The following is a 23,256-nucleotide window of genomic DNA, read 5'->3' on the forward strand; positions in this document are numbered from 1 at the left end:
CTGCCGTGCTGCAGCTCTCTCAGCACTTCAAATCTTGTAGCACAGCAAACAGCTCTTTAATTATTATTGTTTTTCCCCAAAACAAGCAATGCTTGGTGTTAATTTGGAGCTGAGCGTGCCTGTGTTTATCCAACAATCTAAGCCAGGCGTATGAATGTGGTAAAGGCAATTCCATGCCCAACCATGAATATTAATCATACAGTTCAATTAATGAGAGCTGAAATTCCATGACAGTTCGAAAGTAATGATTTAATTGAAAAGGCCTTTAGAAAGTACGTTTGCAAAATCATTTGAGCCAACAAATTCTGCAATACTTAAGCCATTTGTTGATTTTTGACTTGTGAATAATTAATGTTCTCATCCAGACTCCCCTCTCAGTACAAATATTCCTTTGGGACACAGCAGTATTTTTCAGCACATGAAAAGTCACATAATCCATACTTAGTCTTGGATCTCCACAGAAGATCACAACAGAAAATAATCGTGTTAATCCTATTTGCTATTATTTTCGTCACCTAAAAATGATTTACTTGCTGCCTGTCCAAGGTTATTGGAGTTGCTTCCTTTGCCAGTGGCACGTTTTTAGTGCTGTTTCCTTTCGAGGAGGGCTCAAGGGCCATGTACCTGCAAAGTGCTGCATCCTGAGGAGCTCCAAGACCTTGGAGGACAGACTTTGCTGCTGCTCAGCACCCTCTTGGATGAAATCCGGGCTGGTTTTGTTCTATTAATTGAAGTCTGAGTCAGTGTTGGTTGTTGTTACATGCTCCTTTTGCATCTGCATTGGCTCCAAATCAATATTTGTGTCTTTAATCCCCACGTGTTGTCTCCCAAGCGGAGAGGGGGGATGTGTGTAGACTTTTGATGCTGAGCTCTGGTTTCGGTGCACGACACAATGGTCCAGGCCTGAAAAGGAGGCTGAGAGGAGAAGCCTCCTGGCTTGTTGCACAACCACTGGGTGCCTCTTGGTCTTGGGTTTAAAAATTGTCCCCATTTTTCACTTTCTGAGCTGAGGTTCCTCAGTAAAGCAGGGGGGAAGGGCCACACTCAGGGACTGTCACCTCTGCCACTGCAGAAATCCTGGTGACTGGGTGAGTTGAAGTCACAGCGCTCCATGTACATGCCTCTCCTCCTTTGTTCCTCCTACTGAACTTGCTGGGTTGTTGGAGGAGCTGTTTTCCAGCGTTTTCCTGCCCTCTGAGGCCATGCAGGAGGTAAATTCATTTTCACATGCACCGCAGGGACATGCGGCTCTTCAATCTGTTAATAAGCAGTTTTCTTTCTCAGTCACTTTATATGCTGCTCAAAGAGATGTAAATCTAAACAAATACCAGTAATTAGTGGATGCACTTAACAAATCTGAATTGGATTCCATGACCCAGTTGAGCAACAGACCCTCTGACAGAAGAGCCACCACCTGCCTGAGAGGAGTCTGTCAAACTCCTCTAATTTTTTTTATATTTATTCATTAGGGTGATGAGCAGCAGCAGAGGAACTGCCATCTGCCTCACCTGGATCACTGCTATCCATCAATTTTTGGGGACAGATCTTTGTCCATGTCTTATTTCCTTGTTCCACTACCTCTGGAACTGCAAGGACCTCTCAGCTGTAAAGTCTTGCTCTGCATTAGGGGAAGTGTTAATTAGGGCATGATAATGAGAATAGAATAGAATAGGATAGAATAGAATAGAAAACCATCATCTAGTCCAGCTGAACTGATGGTGGGCATCAACTGGTGATGATCATCAACTGAAGCTGTGGGAAGTGGTGGAGTCACCATCCCCGGAAGTGTGCAAAGCTGAGCAGACGTGGCTCTTGGGGACTGTAGGGGTGTTCAGTCAGATGCTGGACTTGATCTTGAAGACCTTTTCAAACCTTAGTGATTATGTGATGGTGGGAAGTTTTGTTGTGCTCCCACCTCTGCTGCAGAGTAGAAGGAAGCTCTTTGTTCATCTTAGCAATGAAATTACAGAGAAAACCGGGTTATTCACCTCGGAGAGCAGCTTTCTCTGCTTGTGGGGTCAAGGGGTGAGCAGGCCATGTTTGCTGTCTCTCAGGGTAGGTGTGAGGGGATGAAGTGTTTGATTTGTCCATGTTGTTAATGTGGTTTGGGCACCATGTCTGTGCTTCTTCCCAGTATGGTGACTACGATCCCAACGTCCACAAGAGAGGCTTCCTGGCACAGGAGGAATTGCTTCCCAAGAGGGTAAGGAGCTCAGCAGAGCAGGACAGTCAGTGTCCAAGCTGTCCTGAGGTTGGACACAGTACTGGGCCCTGTCTTGGGCTTTCTGGCATTCTTGCTGAGCCAGGAGAAGCAGTGTGACCTGGTCTCTGTCTCTCCACCTATCCCAGGTAATAAACCTGTACCAGATGACTCCAGAGATGTGGGAGGAAAGGATAACAGCCTGGTATGCGGAGCACCGGGGCAGAGCCAGGTGAGCTTGTGTTGCTGTCCTGGGACTGGGTCAGTCCCCTTCCCTGGAGAGTTACCAGGGTTTGGGGAGCTTGGGCAGACGCTGGATGAGCTCTGCTGCCAGCAGTTAACCCCAGCACACCTCTGCAGCAGCATCAGGAAGGGCAGAGGGCTTTTGTTGATGGCTCTGCATGTGCCCTGCTGTGCCCTGGTCTCTGTCAGGGCCCTCGAGAGAATTTAGGAATGATGCTTAGTAAGGCCTCACCTGCATCAGGGGTCAGGGGGCTTCTAGGACTGGGAGAGGAAGTGGGGATTCAAACTGTGTGTGGCTGCCTCGGGTGGTAAAATGCTCCTTCTGGGGGATAAACTTAAAGCCATGGATCTGAAACAGTGGCTTCCCAGCCAGGGATTTCCTGTTTCTGCTGAAGGGACTGGGAGGTGAACAAAGCCAGGCCTGGAGTGCTGCATCTCAGCAGCCACTCAGATGCTGGCAACTGCAGAGTGGGATTTGCTCTTGGACTTTATTGATCTGCCAGCAAAGACAGGATTGACCTGTGTGATAGAGACAGTCCAGGCTTTAAAGCCTGCTGAGTGCTTAGGATCAGCAGGAGCAGCCATGTCCCTCTCTGATCCTCCCAAACACTGTTCCTGCCTGACAGGGATGAAGCTGAAATGGAGTATCTGAAGATAGCCCAGGACCTGGAGATGTACGGCGTGAACTACTTCGCCATCAGGGTGAGTTGGGTGGGTTGGAGGTCCTGTTTTCCTGCCAGTGTAATCTCCATCTCCTGGAGAGCCAGGAGAGCTGGGAGGTGGCACTTTGGGGAGCCCCAGCTGTGCTGAGGGGAGGCAGAAGCTGCTGGTACCCAGTGCTGGGTCACTGCTTGGGGCTGGCTGAGGAAGGAACAATGGTTCAAGTCTGACCCTCCCAGTGATTTCTGCTCTTTTCTTTCCTCCTGAAGAATAAAAAGGGCACAGAGCTGCTCCTTGGAGTTGATGCCTTGGGTCTTCACATTTATGATCCAGACAACAGGCTGACCCCTAAAATCTCCTTCCCATGGAATGAGATCCGGAATATCTCCTACAGCGATAAAGAGGTATGGATGTGTCTCACTTCTTCCCTGAGAGCAGTAAGAGCACAATTGGGATTTAAAATTATTTTTCTTGGCTTCTCTGTCTGCTGTGCTTGCTCTCACCAGCTTAGTTAAGGGCAGCTCAACTCCTCCAGCTGAAATCTTAATCCTAGCCTTCCTGAAACCTTGCAGGAGTGGGCGTGCAAGGGGTCGCCTGGGAGCTGGTTCTCCTCTTTGGTTTCAAACCTTCTATGTAATAATCTTTTCAAAAACCCAAAATTGCTGTTGATGTGCTTAGCCCAAATACCAGAGTTCAGAAGTTAAAATCTCTGCTTTACTGAATATATTACAGTATTTATTACTGTGGATATATTCTGTATTATGGAATACCGAGAGATGTATTCCTGGGGAGAAGAGCTCTTGCCATCTCAATTACGTCATCTTGGGTTTCAGGCTGCTGGGCTTGGCATAACAGCTGGAATCTTTTTAGGAAGTTGAGCAATTTAGGCCCACTGTTGGATAGTTATTTATTAAATCCAGAGTCTAAATATGGGTATTTGGGATTGTTGGCCCCCAAACCTAATTGAAAACAGAAGTGCCATTGGCTGTGGAGGGGGGACTGAGCAGCTCCATTGTAAGTCTGAGAGAGCTGCTCAGAGAAACCAGCTGCCTTCATGGTAAGGAAGAGAATTAACTTCTTAATTAAAAATGGTTTTCTAATCTAAACATGATATTGATCAGCAGAGCAGCTAAAGGTTTCTCATCAGCTTCGTTTATTGCACGTCTTGTGAAGTTTTATAAGCAGTAAATCTGTGCTGGAATTGTCTTCACTTGCTTTACTCCTTAAAGAGCTTCACGACTCTGCAAAAAGCCCAGCTCTGAGTGACTTCCAAAGCTTCCCTGCCTGTGACAGTGCAGTGGGAGCTCAGGCATTGTCTCCAGAATCTGGGGACTGTCCCCTCCATAAACAGGCCTTGCCACAGGACTGTAACAGAGCTTTCTCTAGGGGAAGGCACGGATCTCTTCCATCAGCTCAATCATCTGTGTAATCAGGTGCCCACGAGCAGGCCTGACCCCATACAAACAGGGCCAATAGCTGGGAACAGCAGCTCTGCTGACACCACACTGGGGGTTATCCCGCCTAACAAAGATTGACTGTTCACACGGAGCTGAAATTCTTCTCCCAGCACATTCCTGCTGCTGCTCTCAGTGACTGCTGGGGGCTCTGCTGGAGCCCGAATCCAGGGACGTTCATGCACGTCTGCTTTTGTGAAAGTCTTAAAGGATTGGCTCTTAAACTGCCAGAGCGAGACAGTGCCAGGGCAGGGCCCTTTGCAGGCAGGGCCGTGTATTGACAGATCTCCCACTCTAATGGACACACTCTGTCTGCTCCAGCTCCTCAGCCCGTTATTTCTGTAGCGTGTGGGGGAGTGATGGAATATGTGCCTGTCTCCTAAAAAATGCCATCTTGCAGAGCACTCCATCTCTTCAAGTACCCTTTTGATAGTGCAGAGGCTTCTCTCCATCCAAGGGCTGCATTACCAAAATCCTTGAGGGATTTGTGCCATCACTGTCCTCTCGAGAGAGCCACAGTGGGAGAGCTTTGGAGAGGGTGAACCCAGGCCATGGGTAGAGCTTGCTGGTTAGCACATGGAGTGTAAATGCAAGTTAGAGCCAGGGAATAATGTTTTGAATTTTGAAGAAATCTTAGGACATGGCTGAGTTCTGGAGAAGAAAATGCGTGGAAAATTCTTCTGGGGAGCTCTTGTGGGTGGAGGAGTCAGTGGGAAGGGCAGCAGCTCTTTGCTGTGTTTCTAATGCTGTTCTCCTGCCCTTTTAACTCCCTGACAGGAGAGTGCAACCAGGTGGGAGTCAGGCTCTTCTTCCAGGTAACAAGTGACAGGATGAGATGAAACAGCCTCAGGTTGTGCCAGGGCAGGTTTAAGTTGGATATTAGGGAAAAATTCTTCATTACAGGGCTGTCAAACCCTGGCCCAGACTGCCAAGGGAAGTGTTCAAAACACTTGTGGATGTGGCACTTGGGGACATGGTTTGATGGTGAACGTAGTGGTGGAGAGTTGACACTTGGATTTTGTAATCTTGGAGAGCTTTTCCAGCCTTAACCATTCTGTGGTTCCATCGGGCAGCTGAGCTGGTTCTTCCTCTCTTTGGAAGCATCCTGAGCTCCTGCTGTGGTTTCTGTGTTCTCTGCAGCTCCCAGGAGAGCAGCACCTTGCCTTGGGAGGTTCTGAGCTGTCCCCCCACCTCTGCAGGGTTCTCTGCAGAGGACACTAGCTCCTGTGGCCCTCGTGTTTTCCTGACTGGAGGAACAGTTGTCTCCTTGGCTGCTTTTGATGCAAGTCCTCTTGCTTGGCTCAGAGCCACGGGGACGGCTCTGAGCCGTGTGTCTGACCCTGCTGACCTGCTCTGAGCCAAAGCTTTCAGGGAGAATTTTATAGCTGCGTTTTTATTAAATGCACCACTCTCTGATAACTCTCTCCCTCTTTATTTTTTCCTTTTCAGTTTACGATTAAGCCATTGGACAAAAAGATTGATGTTTTTAAATTCAATTCATCAAAGCTGCGTGTGAATAAGCTGGTAAGTGCAGAGTCTTTTTTTACTGCCTACAGCAGTGGGTTCTGCAGAGAGTGTGAGACAAGAAGTTTTTGGGGCTTTTCCTTTGAGAGGGAGCTGCTGCTGTGTAGCTGTGGTGGGGTGTAGCAGTTACTTCTGGCTGAAGGAGGGAAGGGGGAGGCTCAAGACAAGGGGGAGGCTCAAGACAAGCTCCTTCACAGAACCTCTCCCCCTCCCCAGTTTTTGTGCTTCCTTTCAGAGCTCTTGGCTTTCAGCTGACCTAAATAATGGAAGCACTTAGTAAATACAACTCCCAGCTTTGCTCAGTTCCTCTTTCTTCCCCTGTGGATCTTTCCCATTCTGCCCTGTGTCATAGCTTTCCCTGTTTTGGGAGGCACTGTTATCAGTCCTGGCTTTTCCCCTTCTGAGGACACTTTCCTTGGACAAGGATGGACTGTATTGAGCTGTCCCTGTTGCAGACCAGCCTTAGCTGATGTTCTGGATTTGGATCCATTGTTCAGTCCTACAGGGACCTGTGCTGTCGTGGTTGTTGTCTGTGCTTCGTGTTGCATAAGAAGTGAAGCTTTTTCATTCCCTGCATCATCAGGTTCATAGTGCTGAAAGCTCCTCTGACTCCAGAGAAGTCATTTGTGATTTGGGGTGTGGCTGCCCCTGGATCCCTGGAATGACCAAGGCCACGTTGGATGGGACTTGGAGCACCCTGGGACAGAGGAAAGTGTCCCTGTCCGTGGCAGGGGGTGGCACTGGATGAGCTTTAAGGTCCCTTCCAACCCAAACCATGCCATGATTCTGTGATTTTATGAAATGGAAGAAGATCATGTAAATCAGTCCTTTAGAAAAGAATCCAAATTTAGAACCCTGCTTTTATTGCCAAAAAAAGTCTTTTCACTCCTCTGTGTGCCCACCTTGTGCTAACCCTCCTCTAGCATTGCCACCTCCCTGGTCCTTACCAGAGAAGGAACCACACTGGGGCTCAAATCCCTTCAGCAAAGGTATTTGAAGATGCCCAAGCAAGTTTTTGATAAGCCTTCTGTTTGTCCAAGTGGAAAGTAGGTTTCCTTCTTTTTTCCTTTTAATTTATTTTTTAATCTCAATGCCTTAAACATACACTTGGGAGAAGGTGCAAATTCATCTTGAGCCTAAAGAAAGGGGGCAGCAAGAACCAGGGAACTGGCCAGAGCTCTAGAAATTTTTATTTCATTATTTGGCCTCTTGCCTTTTTAGGGTGGGTGTAAAACAACACCTGTGCTGTGCTGGAGGCACAGAAAATTGGTCTCTGCAAAGAGCTGCTATACCCAGGAGCTGGTGTTTGGTGTGGGACCTGGCTCCCTGCCCCTCCTACGGCTGTGTGAGCTCACAGGGTTGGAGCTCAGTGGGTGGAAGCACTAACAAGCACCAAATCAAAGCAATTCTAGTGTTTTTGTGTGTCAAGAATACAAACCACCTCATCGCCATCACGTGTACAGCTGTTTCTTTCTGCTCTTCACCCCTGACTGGAACAGATTCTTCAGCTGTGCATTGGGAACCATGACCTCTTCATGAGGAGGAGGAAGGCAGACTCGTTGGAGGTCCAGCAGATGAAAGCACAGGCCAGGGAGGAGAAGGCCAGGAAGCAGGTGAGCCACATGTCCCATAACCAGCGAGCCAAAATCAGGAATGCAGATGGGCTTGGGAAGGACAGGTCTCTGGAACGACATCAAAGCAGCTTTGAGGGAAGGTCCAGCTGAAGGTTTTTTAGTAGCCTGCTCCCAGCTCTCCAGTCATCTCAGCTTGGCTCTGCAGGTTGATGGCAGCCTGAGTCCAGCCCCCAATTTGGAAACAAAACCAGGAGGACAGGAGGGAAGAGCTGCCCTGAGTGTCTGCAAGCGCGTGGCAAGATGTGTGTTGGGCCAGCTGATAAACCAGGGGCTGTGCGGAGGAGCTGTGCTCTGCTGTAGCTCTTTGCCTCATTTTCTAATTGCAGGGTGATGGAATGCACGCCGACATTCCGGGCTGTGCAGCCTGGAATGCTAATTCCATGCTGGCCTCTCTCCGTGCTGCGGGTCAGCCCGGGCGGCCGGCACGGCACGGCGGAGGCAGCGGTGTGGAGCCCACGAGCAGAGATCAGCAAATTGAATTGTATGAATCATTGTTTTCTGCTCGTAGACCTTTTCTACTCACTGAAACCCACACAGCTAATCTGAGCACTGGTGCTCGGAATGTAAATGGCCCTTTGGCAGGGAAGCCACTAGAGACGAGCAGGGGAAGCCAGAGCAGTCACTGCACCCAGCAGGGGCTTGTGCTCATGGGTCTGGTGTGTTGCTGGGTTGGAGTGTGGCCACACAGGTGCTTGGGTGGGGCAGAGGTGCTCAGCTGGCCTGGAAATGGGACATAGCTTGTCCTTCAGGCACCTCTCTTGGTGTTTGTGTGATACTGAGCTGCTCAGTTGGCCTGGAGATGGGATGTGTTTGTCTCTCAGGCACCTCCCAAGGTGCTTGCATGATGTTGAGGTGCTCACCTGATGTGGAGATGGGTCTTGTCTTGTCCTTCATGTGCCTCCAGGATGCGTGGTGTGGTGTTGAGGTGCTCAGCTGGCCTGGAGGTGGGACATGGCTTGTCCATCAGGCACCTGTTTTGGTGTTTGTGTGGCACTGAGGTGCTCAACTGGCCTGGAGATGAGATGGGTCTTGTCTCTCAGGCACCTCCCAAGATGCTTGTGTGGTGTTGAGGTGTTCAGCTGGGCTGGAGGGGGGATGTGACTTGTCCTTCAGGCAGCTCCTGATGCAGTTCTCCCTCCTGTAGCTTGTGGAGTGACAGGAGAAGACAGGACGTGAGCCACTACAAGCTCTGCTGGGGAAGGGGAATTTTGTGTTTCCCACAGGGATTCCTCTGCTCAGTAAGGAGTTGGCATTATAGAACCATTAAAGCTGGAAAAGCTCCTAAGGTCTCCAAGTCCAGCTATCAACTCAGCACCACCATGTTCATTAAGCCATGTCCTTAGTGGAGCAGAAGGTCCTCCTTGGAAGGAGCAGTGCAGTGTCCAAGTGGTGGTGACTTCAGGGATGGATGGTCAGGCATTGGAATGGGCTGCCCACGGAAGTGGTGGAATCACCATCCCTGGAGGAGTTCAAAGTGGATGTGGCACTTAAGGATATGGTTTTGTGGTGTACACAGTGGTGCTGGGATAATGGTTAGACTGTTTTAAAGGGCTTTTCCAACCTTAATGATTCCATGAGTCTTCAAGTTTTACAATCTGTGAGTTTTTGATGTATCTGGATAACACCAGACCCAAGGTCCTGTGCTTCTTTGGTCTGCTGGGAGAGGTGAGGGCACTGGGAGGGAGCATGTGAGGTCCCAAATCCAGAGCCCTTGGGCTCCATGGGAAAGGTCAGGCTCCTGCTTGGGCTGGCTGCCCTGTCCTGAGCAAACCACCGTGCTGTCTGCCCTGCTCCCCCCTCCCTCCCCAGCATCCACACTTGTTAACTGCTTTCAGATAGCCCTTTTAGATCAGGAATTCTTGTTAATGGAAGCCCTGAGCGGGATGCAGATCATAATGATAATTAATGAGGGGAACCTTTAATAGAAGGAAGCAGAACGGTTGGAACAGTGGGCGTCCCGCTTTCAGAGCACAGCTGGTGTCCAACGAGCAGAGAAATGTGGCTTGTCTCACTTCCTTCCCTTATTAAACCCAGCAGGTCTCCTGTCCTGGCTGCAGCATGGATATTTATAATGCCCCATCCCTGTGGGGCTGGAGGGATTAAACTCAGTGTGTTAATTAGCCCAATGGCTCCCTTGGACCCTTGGCTAGTGGAGAGGCAGTCCCTAGGCACAACAATCCTCCCAGCATCTTCTGAGAAGAGCTGGCAGATCCTGGTGGCTTAGATCTTCCCCTCCTGGAGAAGTGTTGCTGTTCCCTGCAAACAGGGTGTGTTGTATCCAGGAATTGCCAGAGGTGGTTGCATGCTGTGTGACCTTGCTCTAAACGAATGGAAGTGAAGGTTCCAGGATGCTGGGTTGGGTATCTAATCAAAAGGAGCAGCTATCCTTGTCCTTCAGCCTCCTGCCACAGACTGTGTCTGTACTTGGTGTTTGGAAGATGCCCTCGGACTGCCCTAAACCCAGTCCTGCAGTAAGAAACTCCAGAGAGTTAAGCTGGAGATTTTAGGATGCACTTTTCCAGCTCTGCCCTGTGATTTGGCATAGGAAGGCACTGTCTGGGGACATCATCACCTGCAGGCAGCTTCTGTGGCCATGCTGTGAGTGACAGCCTGATCAAAGGATGGCAGTTGTCTTAGGAATGGCACTTCTCAAGTGAGCATCAACCAGGCTGCCCAGGGCAATGGTGGAATCACCATCACTGGGGGTGTTAAAAACATGTGTGGTTGTGGCACTTGGGGGCATGGGTTTGGGGTGGCCTTGGCTGTGCTGGAGGAACAGTTGGACTTGATGATCTTGGAGATCTTTTCCAACCAAAATGATTTTGCGATTCTGTTCTTTGATCAGGTCACCCCAATGCAGGGACGTTCCTCATGTCGCTAAGCAGAGAGGAGGCAGCAGTGCTCTGACCCCCACCTGTGACTCTTTCTCATCCATGGAAAACCTTCCTCATGTGTGTTTTTCTCCTTGCTTTCCCCAATCCCTTTTTCCCAGATGGAGCGGCAGCGCCTGGCACGAGAGAAGCAAATGAGAGAAGAGGCTGAGAGGACCAGGGATGAGCTGGAGAGGAGGCTGATGCAGCTAAAGGAGGAGGCAACAATGGCCAACGAGGCTCTGGTAGGTCCCTGGGAGTCGTTTCCCAAGCACTGCAGCTGCTCCTCGCTCTTTCCACTGCGAAAGCATTTTTGGAAATGACTATGACTGTCCTAAGACTGCTCCCAAACTGCTGCCAGCGGCCAGTGAGCAGCAGGCTGGATGGAGCTATTTCATCCTGCTGGGCTGCTTGGGAGGAGCACAAAGAGGATGATTTGGGACAGAGCCTGGGCACATCCTGGCCTTGGCGGCAGACGGCTGCAGGCTTTCATGGAAGGGAGGGATTCTATGGAGCATGGCGGAGCGAGCAGCTCGGGGCTGAGGGCACGTTTGGGGAGACATTGGCTGTGCTTAACGGCTTCATATCCTGGAATTGTCAGATGAGGTCGGAGGAGACGGCGGATTTGCTGGCGGAGAAGGCGCAGATCACGGAGGAGGAGGCCAAGCTGCTGGCTCAGAAGGCGGCCGAGGCTGAGCAGGAGATGCAGCGAATCAAGGCCACGGCCATCCGCACCGAGGAGGAGAAGCGGCTGATGGAGCAGAAGGTGCTGGAGGCAGAGATGTTGGCGCTGAAAATGGCCGAGGAGTCGGAGAGGAGGTCAGAGGGTACAACTTTGCAGCTGCCTCTCCTTTGCTTCCCACCCCCTTCAAGTTATCCCTTGGGTTATCCTCCCTCAGCTTCCCACATGTGTCCAACAGGAAATGCCCCTGTGGCCCAGCTGGTTTCCCTGTCCAAAAGCCAGCTCTGCTTTTGGGTGCTTTCTGCAACCCCTGGCATTCCCCAAAGTATTTGACAACGTTAATAACACTTGGGGGTTATTTTTCTTCTGGGTGGTAGATCTACATTCCCTGTTCTCTCTTTATTCCTCTACTTATCTCTCACTTGTTCAGTTCTCCTATCCAGTTGTGAGCTCTGTTCCAGGTTAGCCTTGAGCTCTCCCAGCTCCTAGAGACTTCACTCCTTGTTAAAACTGGTGTTTCCACTCTCCTGATACCCGAGCCCAGCTCCCCCGGTGAATGTGACAGTGAGCAAGTAAAAGATCAGCCTTGTTTCCTTCCAACTGATTACTCCTTTCCATGTGAGAGCCTGGTGGGTGTCAGCCCTTCTGCTTGGATGAACACAGCCCTTCTCCATCTCTTCTTGCCTATTCCAGACCTAAATTGTGTTCCTGCTTCTCCATCCTCTCGTTCCTGCTGGCTCCAGTCTGATCTTTGCTGTTTGCTGTTGGTCTTTGCAGGGCAAAGGAGGCTGATCAGCTCAAGCAGGACCTGCAGGAGGCTCGCGAGTCAGAGCGGAGAGCGAAGCAGAAGCTCTTGGAGATCACCAGCAAGTCTTCCTACACAGTAAGAGAGATCTGTGTTGTAATTCCCAGTTCCATGCCCTCTTCTGTAGCCTGAAGGAGCCTCCTTCTCCATCCCATCCGTGGAGGGGGCTGAGCTGTCTCATTGCTGCTCAGAAATCCTGAGCAGTGCTTGCCCTTTTCATCCCTGCATCTCACCCAGCAGAACTTCACTATGCTCTTTTCTTTTTTTTTTTCCCCACCCACCTCTTGCTACGAGAGCAAAGGAGCTGCTGGTGAAATTAAAGCAGCAAATTTTAAACCAATTTAGCAGCCGTGTCGGAGCCACACTTTGCCAGCACGTGTAGAGTGCAGCAGCTCAGCAATAACCTTTAAAATAGGGTTAAGTATGTTCTCATTCTTGTTAGGTGGGATAAACACTGTTCAGAACCTGTCAATTCATTCTTTGGGCATAAACTGGACCTTTATGTCCTGAAAAAAACTTACTTGAAGGGAGATTATTCCATAATTGTCCATTAAGAGGATTTCACACCTTCCTCTGAAGCATCTGGTCCTGGTTCCTGCCGGGCACCAAAATGCCAGACTAAATGACCATTGCTCTGACTTGTCTGGCAGTTCTTTTGCTCTGCTTCCCTAATTGTGCCTGCAAACCCCATCAGGTGTCCCCATCCCTGCAGCTCACACCTGCCAGTGTTCTTTGCTGGCCTGGGGGAAAGGGAAGAGCATCAGGAGTAGGCTTGACAGTTGTACGTGGGAGTTATGGACCTGCCAGCATCAAGGTTTGAATTTGTACCTGCAGGCTCCTTCCCCCTTCTCTGGAAACTTTATAGGAGCAGGTTAGAGTACGCTTGAGATGAGGTAACTTTTCATCCCAATTCTCTGGAGTTCCCTGCAAGAATATTTGGAAGCTGTTAGAAATAAGAGTGCTGGGAAATAATCAGGTGCTCTCAGCTCTGGGACACTCAGTGAAGTGAGTGCTGGATAAAGCCCAGCTTTGGAGTGCTCCTTATTTTACAAGTCACTAGAATTCTGGGATGCACCAGCTTTTTAATTCTGAGTTTAATTTGAGCACAGGGAGAGGTGTGTCCTCATTGGAACTCTGCTGCATGACTACACCAGCCCAGTGTGGAATTTGGGCAGCTCTTCCACATCCATGATCCCTCGTGTTGCCATGTCCATCCTTAGTCAAGCCAGAGCCCCATCTTGAAGTCCTTCTGCCCAAATCCCGGTGCAGGGGAGCAGCTGGGTGGCTCTGTTCCTGTGGAGTTAGAGCCTCATTAGCGGGAATGTTGTGGGATTGCATGGAGCTCAGCTCCACCCCTCCAGCTGCATCTGCCTGGAGGCAGAGCTGCTGCTTCCAGACACATGGGGCTGTGTCCTCTCCCTTCCCTAAAGAGCCCTGGCCTTCTGAACATGGCTGCCAATGCCTGGTGGGAAGGGAAATGCTTTTTTCCTCCTCATTTTAGTGTCAGGATCCCCTCGTGCAGCTGCTGCTCCTCCTGCCCCTCTCCCTGCCCTGGGGTGAGGGCTGTGCTGCACACACTCAATGGCTGTTGTTTTCCAAGGTTGGAAGGAGGCTGGTGTGGCCAGCATGTCCATATCCAGGTGAAAATACGTTGCTGGGCTCTTCCATCCTCTTTTACACTTCCCTGGATTGCCAGCACATGGAGGGGCCCTGTTTTGAAAGCTGGCTTTGGCAGCTTCTCTCTTCCTTAACAAGGGTGTAATGTTGGGATTGTTCTTCCCCATGATCCCAGACTTGTGCTGTGTTGTCCCCTGACACTGGGAGCTAAGCAAGACTTCCCAATAGTGGGAGAGGAAAGAGGGAGTGGATGGATACAGAATCATTTAGGTTGGAAAAGACCCTTAAGAGATGGAGTCCAATCCCTAAACTAACTCTGTGCTGCAGAAAAGGCAAAAGAAACAGTTAAATACATATGTTTTTCATCTTTCCAGTCTCCAATTCTGGTTTTTAAAGCTTGTTTCGGTGTCTTTTTAGTCCTTGAAGCCCAGGCTGCTTTTATGATGTCACTGGTAGGTGATGCATGAGAAGTAAGACGTGGATCTGAGTCTCAGGCCATCAGGGCTTGGAAAACAATTCATTCCTTACGGACTTGGCGACAGCTCTTTGCCTCCCTCAGTGCCCTTCAGGTGCCAGATAAAGGCAATCACCTCCTCTCTGGTCCTGTGGAAGCTGTAAGTGGCTAGTTTGGGCTTGCCCAAATTCTTGAGCAGCAAAGTAAAGGCAGTGGCAGCAACAGGAGGAGCTTTCCCTGCGGGGGAAACCTCCTGACTTGCTCTGTGCTCCCTCCAGATCCTCCGTCTCGCTCTGTATTCCAGAGGGATCAGAGGGATGACCGCTGCCAGCATGGTGCTTGCCTCTATTAACGGCAGGAAATTGCTGTAATGCAGTGACAGGGCTTTGCAGTTTGTTCCAGGTGAGCAAACACATATGGAGAAAGCTCCCTGTTCCTTTTATCACCCCATGGCCCCTGGATTAGAAATAACAGCACCTGCTGCAAGACCTGCCCAGGATTGTTGCAAATGGCAGGGAATCTGCAACAGGGAATTCTGCCCCTCTGCCCTGCTCAGGTGAGATCCCACCTGCAGAGCTGCTCCAGCCCTGGGGCTCAGCTCAGGAAGGACCTGGAGCTGCTGGAGAGAGTCCAGAGGAAGCACCAAGATGCTCCAAGGGCTGGAGCCCCTCAGCTCTGGAGCCAGCCTGGGAGAGCTGGGGGTGTTCATCTGGAGAGGAGAAAGCTCCAGGGAGACCTCAGAGCTCCTGCCAGTGCCTAAAGGAGCTCCTGGAGAGCTGGAGAGGGACTTGGGACAAGGGATGGAGGGACAGGACACAGGGAATGGCTTCCCACTGCCAGGGGGCAGGGATGGATGGGATATTGGGAAGGAATTGTTCCCTGGGAGGGTGGTGAGGGGCTGGGATGGCATTCCCAGAGCAGCTGTGGCTTCCCCTGGATCTGTGGAAGTGTTCAAGGCTGGGCTGGACACTGGGGCATGGGGCAACCTGGGATTGTATAAGGTGTCCCTGTCCATGGCAGGGGGTGGAATGGATGAGATTTAAGGTCTCTTCTCAGCCAAACCATTCCTTGATTCTGTTAAATGCTTTGCTCCATATACCAAGCCTGTGCCTTTGAGACCCCTAAACCTGCTCACTCTTTGCCTTTTCCATACTCTTCCTCACTGCTGCTGCTCTTTGAGCTCCCCACCAATTTTTTCCTTGCTCCATGGCAGAGCTGTGCCAAGGGAAGGGAAAGAAGTGGCTGTAGCAACCCTGATAAATTGGCTCAGGCCTTAATGGCTGCAGCAACTGAAATTCCTGCTCAACTGTTACTGCTGCTGTTGGGAGTTTTTAAAAACAAAACCCAACAAAGCTTGTGCTGAAAAAAAACAAGCTAAAGGTTGTTTGAAGGCCAGCAGGCTGGCTTGGATGCTCCTGGCTCCCCTGCGCTCCAGGGACAGGAGAACCTCACGTGGGAGGGGCTTTGGGAACACCTGTGTGCCTTACAGGGAAGGGACTTGAATGTCAATGGGATGCAAGTATTTAAATCAGTTAAGTGCTTTGGCAGACCTGTCCCCTTTCCTTCGAGACTGGAATTTAGGTACTGAGCTGTCCCTTCCAGCACCTGCTCCAGAATTAATGTGGCTTTGTTCTGTGCTGGCAGCAGAGGGGGAGCAAGGAGTTGGGTTTCCTTGTCATGTGGGTCCTAACTCACCTGGAATGCTCCAGCCAGGCCAAGTGCAGTTTGAGGCACCACCTTGTTTATGCTTGTACGAGGTGTTTGTGTTCCAGCTTCGCCGGTCGATGAAATGTTGTCCCTCTCAGATTTGTCCGAGCTGGGAACGAGCCCTGGCTGTTTGTGAATTCCAGGCTGGTGGTGAGGGAAAAGGCAGGTTATTGTGCAGAGTAAATCTGTCACCCCAGTGCTTGCAGGTCTTGCTGAAGTGGAGCTAACTGAAAACAGTGCCTGGAGTATCCCAGAGAGGAGAAATGAGGGAAAGAAAGACCCAGCCGAAGCTCAAGCTCTCGTTTGTTGGAGCAGGTACCCAGCAGTGCCAGTCCAGGTTTGGGCACATTGTTTTCCTTACAGGAATCCCTTAAAGCGAGAAGGAGCATCCAGGAGGGAGGTGGGGGATCTTTTGGGATTTTTCATATCCCAGAGCAGGGCTAAGCAGGCTGGCAGCAGTTGTGACTCAGCCCCATCTGATGCTGCTGTGGCACCCTTGACGTGTGCCCTGTTTGCCACCTCATCCAGTGTGCTGCAGGAGCAGAGCAATGACTCCAGCAGGCTTTTCCTCTCCTCCTAATGAGCCCATTTGTTAGAGATGTGACAGAATTTTTGACTGAGAGGAAGAAGGGTCATTTTTTTAGCAGCAGATAAAATCTGAGGACCTGGCAGTGTGTGTCACTAGGGGATAGCAAAGCATTCTGCAGGAGGAAGAAAGTTCCAAATCCTTGCTCAGGTGTTCCAGGGGTGTTTCGCTGGGTTATCTCAGCATTTCCAGCTGAATCTAGAAGTGGTTTCTAAACCTTTGGAACTATAAATTACTGAGGAGATAAAAACATGTTGGTATATCTCCATGGACCTTGCTGGAATTGCATCCTTGGGGTCACATTGGTCTTTTCTCAGGCTTTTGGGAGCTCTGGAGTGCCAGGACTCTGCTGTCACACGGGGTCTTACATTGTCCCTGTTCGCAGCTTGAACTTTATAAACCTGATTTAATGTTGAATAGCTGACAGATGACTCCCAAGAGGCAGCTTCTGTCCAACTTAAAGTGACACAGCAGTGATAAACCCTCAATTTTACCAAGTTTCGTCAAGGAATTTTGACGGCAGGTGGTGTTTTGTCTCCTCTTTACTTCTGCAAAGAGTCCTGGAGGAGCAATGGCTTTGAATTTAGGAGCAAACTGGGAGTGGAGCAAGGGGATCTTCAGGCTGATCTGGTGCTTGGGTCTCTGGGCTCAAGTGTTGCTCTGATTTTACGTCGGCGTTGCAGAACATTTGCTGTAGTGACACTTGTGAGGCTCAGAGTGATTAATACATGCTCTCTCTTCAGCAGTCCATGAACTCAAGTACCACAGCACTGCCCACTGACCTGCCAAGCTTCAACCTCATCAGCGAGAGCCTCTCCTTCGACTTCAAGGATACGGACATGAAGAGGCTGTCCATGGAAATCGAGAAGGAGAAGTACGTTGCACACATTCAGTCGGGGCTGGGCTGGGATTTGTGCTGGACCGCAGCCAGGTGTGACCAAGGGCACCTGGGCTGTGGCAGCCCTGGGGTGGCAGCAGGAGCAGGGCAGTGCCTGTCCCCTGAGCTGACACTGCTGGGGCACCTCAGTGCTGGGGGAGCTCTGGGACCCTCCTGACAAGAGAGACCTGCAGGGGGTGGAGGTGTCCAAGGAAGGGAACAGAGCTGGGAAGGGGCTGGAGCCCCAGGGGAGGCTGAGGGGGCTGGGAAAGGAGCTGAGCCTGGAGAAAAGGAGGCTCAGGGGGACCTTGTGGCTCTGCACAACTGCTGACAGGAGGGGACAGCCAGGGGGTCAGGCTGTGCTGCCAGGGAACAGGGAGAGGAGGAGAGGGAACAGCCTCAGGCTGGGCCAGGGAGGGTCAGGTTGGATATTGGGAAAATTCCTTCATAGGAAGGGCTGTCCAGCCCTGGCACAGCTGCCCAGGGCAGTGGTGGAGTCATTTAAAAGCCATATGGATATGGCACTTGGGGACATGGGACAATGGTGGCCTTGGCAGTGCTGGGCAATGGTTGGACTCAGTAACCCCAGAGTGCTTTTACAACCTGAATGATTCTGTGCTTGTCCTGGCTGAACATTTCCCTGGTGGGGACCTCATGTCACAGAGCAGTCCCTGCCACCTGCTCAGAGGTGAGCTCAGAGCCCTGCTCCAGCCCCTTCCTCTCCATGAGGGAATCCTGGCTCCTGCTCGGGCTGGAATTGCACAGTGGTGGAAGGAGTTAACATCAGGCTGAGTGCTGGAGCCTTGAGCTTGTGGGTTTGCAGGGTGTCCAAGGAATGTGGGATAGCTGGAGTGTGTTAAGGTCCTGTGTTAGGGCTTTAACCCGTTTTCCCTGGAATCTGTGTCATGTTCCTCTACAGAAAGTGTTCAGCAAGTTTGGATGTGATTATGAGCTTTGATCTTGTGTTTTCCTGAGGGTGTAAGTGTAGCCTTCAAAATTACCAATTGAGCAGCAATCAAAGCAGATCAGATTTTAATCTCTGTAGTAATAACGTGCTTTGTTCATTGATTGGGTCGGAGATCAAAGCCACAATGGTTCTGTCATCCTGCTCCGGCCAAAACTTCCTGAGGCTGGAATGACACACCCCTGGATCCCAGAGGCTGCTTTAGTTTGCCTCTGCTCAGTGCCCTCTCCGCTGTATGAAATCACAGACCTAAAGACAGGAGATTAAGAACTTTTAAAAACTTTTCCTGAAGCCAGAAGGAAAAAGATAGGAGCTGAAAATAACAGGATAATTCCTGGTTCTGTACCCAGGTTGCTAACTAGGTCATCCTGCTCTCCTAAGCAGGGAGAGCTGGCTCTGCCAAATGCTGAAAGCAATAGGATGTTTTGCCTGTCTTCTCTGGGGCTGTTTTCTTTCCTTGGGTGCTGGGACAAACCTCACTACAAATTTTGGCACTCAAAAGGGTTTCTGTTGGACCCTGCTGGCCCTCTGAGCCGGCTCAGGGGGTTAATCACAGGTACAAAACTCATGGTGTGAGTTTTCCAGTTGATTTTTCGTCATGGAAGGCAGTTCAGGGTGAGTCCTGTCAATGGCTGGCTTTGGGGGTTGGGTTTTTTCCCTTTCTCTCTTTTTTTGGGGAGGCTTTCTCTCTGCCAGGGATGCTATGTATCTACAAGATACCTGATATTTTGGGTACAGCACTTGCTCACAAACAGTTTACAAGCTAAATCCCTCTTAAACATGACAAGTCGGCACATCATGGTCCTTCCTCATGGAAAGATTAGTGGATTTGGGTTGTGGAGCTGGTTTGGGAAGAGGTGCAAGGGTGTAGAGCTCTCCTGAGTAGCTGCTTAATCCACTGCATGGTGTAAACCTGTGTCAGCTTCACTTGCAAATTGGGACACTTAAAATACCATCCAGCTTGGGTTTAATTTTGTGTAATAATGTAACTTACACTTTTATTGCTGGGTTGGCTGTCTGGGTCCTCTTTAATAAGGAACAAATAATTGCTCTGGGTAGTTCACTGTGTGCTATAAACTGATATTATCAGTTCCACACACTAAAAATAATGAGGAAAAGCTGCTTCTGTTATAATTCTGTTGTCAGGTGTCACATCACCACGTGCAGCTGGTCAGTGCTAACCCAGGGCTGTTTTGTGTGTGTGTTAGGGTGGAGTACATGGAGAAGAGCAAGCACCTGCAGGAGCAGCTCAACGAGCTGAAGACAGAAATTGAGGCACTGAAGCTCAAGGAGAGAGAGACAGCTCTGGATATTTTGCACAACGAGAACTCCAGCCGGGGCAACAGCAAGCACAACACTATTAAAAAGGTATCAGAGGACCCCAGTTTGTATCTTCCCTGATGAAAAACCCTTTAAAAAGAACCCTAAAATCACCCTGCTTTTGATACGGAAATTGTCAGGTCTAGGCTTTCTTCCTGAACTGCTTAGCTTTGATCAGAGAATTCCGGTTTCTGGTGGTCCTGGTGTCCTGACCCAGCCTGGTCTCTCCAGTGGTGTGGGGAGGGATGTGAAGGTCTTGCTGAGCCTTAAAAGCTGTACAAGGATGTTGTTGGAAAGGATCTGCATCCCTGGTGAATAGGAAAAGCCCTCTCTGCCTATTGCAGCCATTCCCTACAAGCACTGAGCTTGTCTGGTGAATAATGAGGGCAGAAATACTCCTGACTTTGGAGCTCTCAGTGGAAAAAGCCGAAAGCTCTTCCTCTCTTTTAATCTCTCTAGAGAAACCTGTAGTGCAGCTTCAGTCACTAACAGCAAAGCCTTTGCTGGCAGGGGGTGTGAGACCTCTGCTCCCTGGAGCCACCTGCCTTCAGAAATGGGGCTGACATCAGGAAATTTAACCAAAAATTTAACCTTCCTGGATCTTTTGACCCAGGGGTCACCTGAAATCTCAGAGCAAAACCCCTTCTTTATTTCTACATCCCATCTTTTACCTTTGCCTCAGTGCTGGGCTCTGTAACGAGGGGCTGGGGGCACATCCACGATGGATTTGCTGGGATGTGGTGGTCAGACTCACTCACCTGCAAAGGCTTTTTTTCCCTGCAAAAGGCTTTTTCCTGGCTGCCTTTCCGCTAGCAGCTGTCCTCGGGAAAGATTCGGAAATCCGTATGGCATGGGATGCAGGCTGTGGTAACAACTCCAGGCTTGAAAAACAAATCCTGCTCTCTTTACTACTCCCAGCCAAGAGTTACGTCTGAAAGGATTTAGAAATATCAGTTCTTGCCGACTTTCATGGCTGGGAGTTTGTGATCACTGAATTGGGGCAGGAAAATGAATCTAGCGGGGCTCGCTCGCCAGTTTCCTCGTGCTGGCCCGGAGCTATTCAGGTTCCTGTCACACTAGAGCAGAGAAAATAAAAATCTTCACAGCCCCTTTTGTCATTGTAGAATCTGGAGGCGTTTCTGCTCCCAGTAGGTTTTGGTAAGATTTGTCTCTGTGTTCCAAGTCCTTGGTTTAAACAGAAACTGCTAAATTTTCACTTCTGACAGAGAGGAGTTCATAGAGAGCTGATGGTCCCATTTGTCTCCCTTAAAGAGGGTGGCTGGGCAATCATTTCCATGTCTGTCAGGGCTTGTCACTTTGCCTTCCTTTGAAGCTGGAGTCTTGTCCTGTCCCCTCCCTTCCGGAGGGAGCCGAGGCTGCCCGGCTGCTGCATCCCAGCAAGGAGCAAAGGTTCCCAAATAATAGACTATTAGTGGAGACATCAGAGGGAAATTACAGCCTGCTCTGCTCAGGGAGGTCAGCAGGGCTTTTGTCTTTGCCTTGGTAAAGGCAAGGCAAGCACAGGGCACTAGGAATGGGATATCAGTCCAGCAGTACTTCAATGGCACCAACCCTCTGCCTCACCTGGAAGCTGCTGATTGCTCCAGGCAAGCCCTAAGATCCCGCAAATCACCTGCGCTTATATCACACAGGATTATTATTATTATTTGTTGTTCATTTTATTTTGCTGGTTTAGCCTCAAGCCCAGGGCAGAAGACCTATCTGCATTTGAGAATTCCAAGTAGGTTATTCCAAGGTACTCTGCCTGGGGATGCTGGGATCTGGCTGTGGCACTAACCCCTGCATGAGCTTGCCTGTGCTCCGGCAGGACCGGCTGCCCGCGGTCACCGTCCAGCCCGGCTCTCCCTCCCTCGGGAGCACTCCCAGCCTCTCTGCATTTGTTCTACACCTGATCCTCCGTGCTGGGAAGCGTCTTTCTTGGCAGAACTTGAGTTGGCAACCTCAGAGGGGGAGTGCAGGTAGAGGCACTTAAATAATTCAACGCGCCTGTTTTTTGCACCAGTAGTTGGGAATCTATCGGAGGGTGCAGGGCAGCCTTTGAAGATTTCTTTAATGAAGTAAGCCAGCACCTTCCCCCCTTGTTTGCTGTGAAAAGAAATTCAGGAGGTAGGGAAAAAACCCCAAACAAACAGCCAAACCCCATCAAGTCTGCTGCCAAAACTGTCAAAACAGGCTAAAAATGCGCAGCTCCGTCTCGGAGCAGAGCTGCACGATGATGTTTGAGAAGCATCCCAGGAAGGCAGAGCAGAGGATTGAGGACAGCTGGTGTCTGCAGGTGGCTCTTGGGCCAGGGGAAGGTCACCAGCACACCTGGGGACAGCAGTTGTCCTCCCTGCACTGACTTTGCCTGTTCCTCACCTCCTCCAGCCTGGGGGGTCCTGCTCCGTTAATGCCACGTCTCTTCTTCCCAGAGCCTGCTTTCCTCCAAGGATTTGCCCTCAATCTGCAGGCTGTGTGTGTGCAGAGCATCCACTCCCTCCTTTGGGAGGATGAGTTTGGGGAAGCTTTCCTGCTCTTCCCTGGAGCGTGGTTCTTGCACAGCCGCAGGGTTTAGGGAGCTTGGAGTCGGTGGCACTCGGGGAAGTGTTGGCTTAGCGGCGCTCATGGGTGGCAGGGCTGGTGGAAAGTGCTTTTGGAAAACACAGAGTAATTCCCCAGCCCTTCTGGATCTCAAGAGCAGAGGCAGGAGGATGGTTTACCCAGGAGCACAGGTCTGTGCTGTTCTTCACTGCACCAGCCATTCCAGGGGCTGTAAATCCCTGGAGTCTGGGGTTTGTGCCAGCTCTGGGGAGCTGCAGGTGTTCCCAAGACAGGCTGCTCTCATTGCTAAGCACTTCCACGGGGAAGAGGCTAAAAAGGATCACCCTGCAGGTCTGGGCCACCCGTGGGGGAGGTGTTGGATATCTCCAGACAGACTGACCGTGGATGAAATCCATTATCCCATCCCACCTGGCTTGAAAAACTCCATGGCAGGTGAATTTGGGATGAAATCCACTTGTGGCCGTAGCATGAGGAGGTGGAAGGAAGCCCTGGCAGTTCGTAGAAAGAATCTTCCAGCAGCTGGGAGCGCTCCAGTGCCCGGGAGGAGCCCCCATAATTAAAGCAGCTGCACAGCAAGCACTGCAGTGTGACCTCTGGGGTTTGGTGCCTGCCTTTGAACGCGCCTGCTAAGTTCTTCATGTTTAATTACGTGGTTAACATGCTAATCCGTTTTTATGAGCTCTGTGGGCACAGCACAGGCACCTCATCTGGAAGCTGCTCTCCCTTCTCCGTAGCTCCCTGCCGTGGGCTGGTGCTGTGGCTCCAGCTGGCTCTGATTCAGGAGGGTTTGTCACTTAGGCTGTGGCAGAGGGTGAAAAACCCACTTCCTCCTCATCTCCTCTGCCGTAGGAAAGCTCCCAGGACAGGCTGCTAAAACACAATCAGGTCTTTGATTCCAGTTGCTTTCTTCTTGCACAGTCATGCTTATTTACTGGGATTTAAGCCCTTTGAAGTATCCAGGCAAGGAGCAAATCTCCGCGCCTGTTCCCAGACAAGCAGCTTTGTCGTTGAGCCTCTGGTCCTTCCACAGGCAGCCTTGGCCTCTCCTGCCAGGCTCTCACGTGGCTTGCAGCTCTCTCCAGGCTCAGCACCTCCAG

The 23,256-nt window shown here is 50.6% G+C and overlaps 1 protein-coding gene across 4 annotated transcripts in view; it reads left to right on the forward strand.

The window, feature by feature from the left end:
* NF2 (NF2, moesin-ezrin-radixin like (MERLIN) tumor suppressor) overlaps positions 1-23,256 on the forward strand; it is a 47,180-nt gene that overhangs the window by 17,014 nt on the left and 6,910 nt on the right. Inside the window, exons 5-16 of one of the 4 annotated variants that reach the window (XM_085076220.1) lie at positions 2,135-2,203; positions 2,350-2,432; positions 3,070-3,145; positions 3,373-3,507; positions 6,007-6,081; positions 7,581-7,694; positions 10,708-10,830; positions 11,187-11,404; positions 12,045-12,150; positions 17,183-17,310; positions 19,486-19,645; positions 21,294-21,338. In XM_085076220.1, the coding sequence (XP_084932346.1) occupies positions 2,135-2,203; positions 2,350-2,432; positions 3,070-3,145; positions 3,373-3,507; positions 6,007-6,081; positions 7,581-7,694; positions 10,708-10,830; positions 11,187-11,404; positions 12,045-12,150; positions 17,183-17,310; positions 19,486-19,645; positions 21,294-21,329 (1,323 nt within the window). In that variant the 3' untranslated portion in view covers positions 21,330-21,338. Of the gene's footprint in view, positions 1-2,134; positions 2,204-2,349; positions 2,433-3,069; positions 3,146-3,372; positions 3,508-6,006; positions 6,082-7,580; positions 7,695-10,707; positions 10,831-11,186; positions 11,405-12,044; positions 12,151-17,179; positions 17,311-19,485; positions 19,646-21,293; positions 21,354-23,256 lie in introns of all 4 variants that reach the window. The other 3 variants (XM_085076217.1, XM_085076218.1, XM_085076219.1) reach the window with 3 other exon arrangements.

The sequence above is a fragment of the Lichenostomus cassidix genome, chromosome 15 (assembly GCF_008360975.1).
Source record: "Lichenostomus cassidix isolate B80296 chromosome 15, HeHo_3.0, whole genome shotgun sequence".
In the NCBI taxonomy this organism is placed as follows: domain Eukaryota; kingdom Metazoa; phylum Chordata; class Aves; order Passeriformes; family Meliphagidae; genus Lichenostomus; species Lichenostomus cassidix.